Here is a 2,026-nt window from a genome sequence, read left to right as displayed (position 1 = left end):
GCCCTGGGAGGAGCAGTTTGTCCCTACGGAGCCGCTCCCAAGGGGATCCCATTCCCGGGAGGAGCAGTTTCTCCCTATGGATCCAGTCCCGGGAGGAGCAGTCTGTTCCTATGGAGCCGCTCCCAAGGGAATCCCAGCCCTGAGAGGAGCAGTCTGTCCCTATGGAGCCGCTCCCAAGGGAATCCCAGCCCTGAGAGGAGCAATCTGTCCCTATGGAGCCGCTCCCAAGGGGATCCCAGCCCTGAGAGGAGCAGTTTGTCCCTACGGAGCCGCTCCCAAGGGGATCCCATCCACAAGGGGCCCTTCCCCGCAGCCCAGGGGAGCGGGGGCAGCCCCACACGCCCCCCCCCCAGACCCCGCTCCCGGGCCGCGGCCGCGCTCACCTGCACGCGGCGCGCGCCCAGCTCAGCGGGTACTCGAGGTTCTTGGCGCACAGGGCGCCCAGCACGGCGGCCAGGCCCACGGGACGCACCTGGATGCCGCCGTAGAGCAGGAGCAGCCCCAGGAGCTGCAGGCCCCAGGAGAGCAGCGCCACGGTGCGCCGGTCCCGCGGCGGGCCCAGCCGGTAGCACGCGCCGAAGCTCACGGCGCCCGCCACGAGCAGGTAGCCTGCGGGCACCAGAGCCGGCCCCGGCGCCCCTTGGTGTTGGCAGCACCGGGGCAGGGATCCCCAGGGTTTTTCCCCAGGAATTTTCCTCCACGGAGGAGCCGGAGCGTCCCCGGAGCCGCCGCTCACCTAGAAGGTACTGCCAGTAGGAGCTGCAGATCTCCCGCAGGTTCTTGAAGACCAACTGAAGGAGGTAGAGGGAGAAGGACCAGCCTCCCACCAGCAGGAAGTAAACGGGGCTTCTCTAGGGCGGGACACGGCGGAATGGGCACCCGCGGCGCATCCCGCGGCGCATCCCGCTCCAGGGCGCCCGCCGCTCACCCTGGGCATGACCTTGGCCACCACGTAGATGAGGATGAGGAGCGAGGCCAGCAGGCCGAAGGTGATGCCGGTCGAGTAGAAGAAGAGCTGGCTCCTGGGGACATCACACACGGACACAAAGGTCCTTCCCAGCTCCCGGGCAGGCAGCGCCTGTCCCAACGCCCCGTGGCATCGGGAAGGCCGGGAAAACCGGGGAGCACAACCAGCTTTTGGGGTACTCACCGGCTCAGCACGTCCCCGCAGAAGAACAGCACCAGGCCCAGGAAGAAAACCAGGAAGAGCATGGGATCAAAACCTGGAAAGGGAGCAAGCCCCGGCTGAGAGAGCCCGGGACACCCGGCTCATCCCGCTGGGAAGGGGCGGGAAGAGCCCGCCCTTCTCCCGCTCTACATCCCGTGGGAACTGCGGGACGCACATCGGGAGAGGAGGACGTGGTACGTGGTGCCCGTCTCCAGCAGCTCCACCTTGAGGCAGGTCTTGCTGCTGTAGAGGTCCACGTCGAGGCGCGTGTCGTTGAGCTTCTCCTTGAGGAAAGAGAGGAGGAAGTTCCCCACGTTGAACTTCTCCAGCTCCCTCAGCTCCTCCTCGCTGTCCACCTGGATGACGCGGATCATCCCGCTGCTGTTGATGTGGATCTGGGAAGGGCGGCGCCGCGGGAGGTGAAGCCGCCGGCTCCGTCCCGCCGCATCCGGGCCGAGGAGCCGCCTCCCGCGCCCACCTGGATGCGCGTCCAGACGTCGTGCCACTGCGGGCGCCGCGTGTTGGTGTAGCAGAAGTGGTGCGACGTCGCGAGGCTGAGCGGCCGGCCCTCCTGCAGCGGGATCACCGGCTCCCTGCCCTCTTCACGGAGGAAAAGGGGCATTCAGCCCAACACACGGGCATTCGGCAACGCAAACACGACGCGAGGCATCGACTCCTGCCTGCCTCCACGGGAGCGACCGCCCTCCAGGGCGCGCGAGGCCCTTGGCGGGGAATCACACCCCAGGTAAGGAAAATAAATGTCTTTTTCCTCTGATTTTTCCTCTGATCTATCTACCGGACGCCTCTTTCCTGGCTGTCTGGGAGAGCAGAGCCTGTTCCCCTATTCCCCATCCTAGG

General features: G+C 66.7%; 1 protein-coding gene across 4 annotated transcripts in view; it reads right to left on the bottom strand.

Moving 5' to 3' along the window:
• The window catches only part of NEMP1 (nuclear envelope integral membrane protein 1), a 3,939-nt gene extending 1,953 nt beyond the window's left edge, over window positions 1–1,986 (bottom strand). The window contains exons 1-7 of one of the 4 annotated variants that reach the window (XM_026049898.1): window positions 1,647–1,986; window positions 1,525–1,563; window positions 1,344–1,452; window positions 1,151–1,223; window positions 929–1,022; window positions 737–851; window positions 384–609 (exon numbers count right to left, since the gene is read on the bottom strand). In XM_026049898.1, the coding sequence (XP_025905683.1) occupies window positions 384–609; window positions 737–851; window positions 929–1,022; window positions 1,151–1,223; window positions 1,344–1,452; window positions 1,525–1,563; window positions 1,647–1,790 (800 nt within the window). In that variant the 5' untranslated portion in view covers window positions 1,791–1,986. Of the gene's footprint in view, window positions 1–383; window positions 610–736; window positions 852–928; window positions 1,023–1,150; window positions 1,224–1,343; window positions 1,564–1,646 lie in introns of all 4 variants that reach the window. The other 3 variants (XM_026049895.1, XM_026049896.1, XM_026049899.1) reach the window with 3 other exon arrangements.
• Between the last annotated feature and the right edge of the window lie 40 nt (window positions 1,987–2,026).

The sequence above is a fragment of the Nothoprocta perdicaria genome, unplaced genomic scaffold (genome assembly GCF_003342845.1).
Source record: "Nothoprocta perdicaria isolate Ctin4 unplaced genomic scaffold, notPer1 scaffold_627, whole genome shotgun sequence".
NCBI classification, from domain to species: domain Eukaryota; kingdom Metazoa; phylum Chordata; class Aves; order Tinamiformes; family Tinamidae; genus Nothoprocta; species Nothoprocta perdicaria.
Note: the sequence above shows the minus strand (reverse complement) of the source record. Positions and strands in the feature narration are given on the sequence as shown.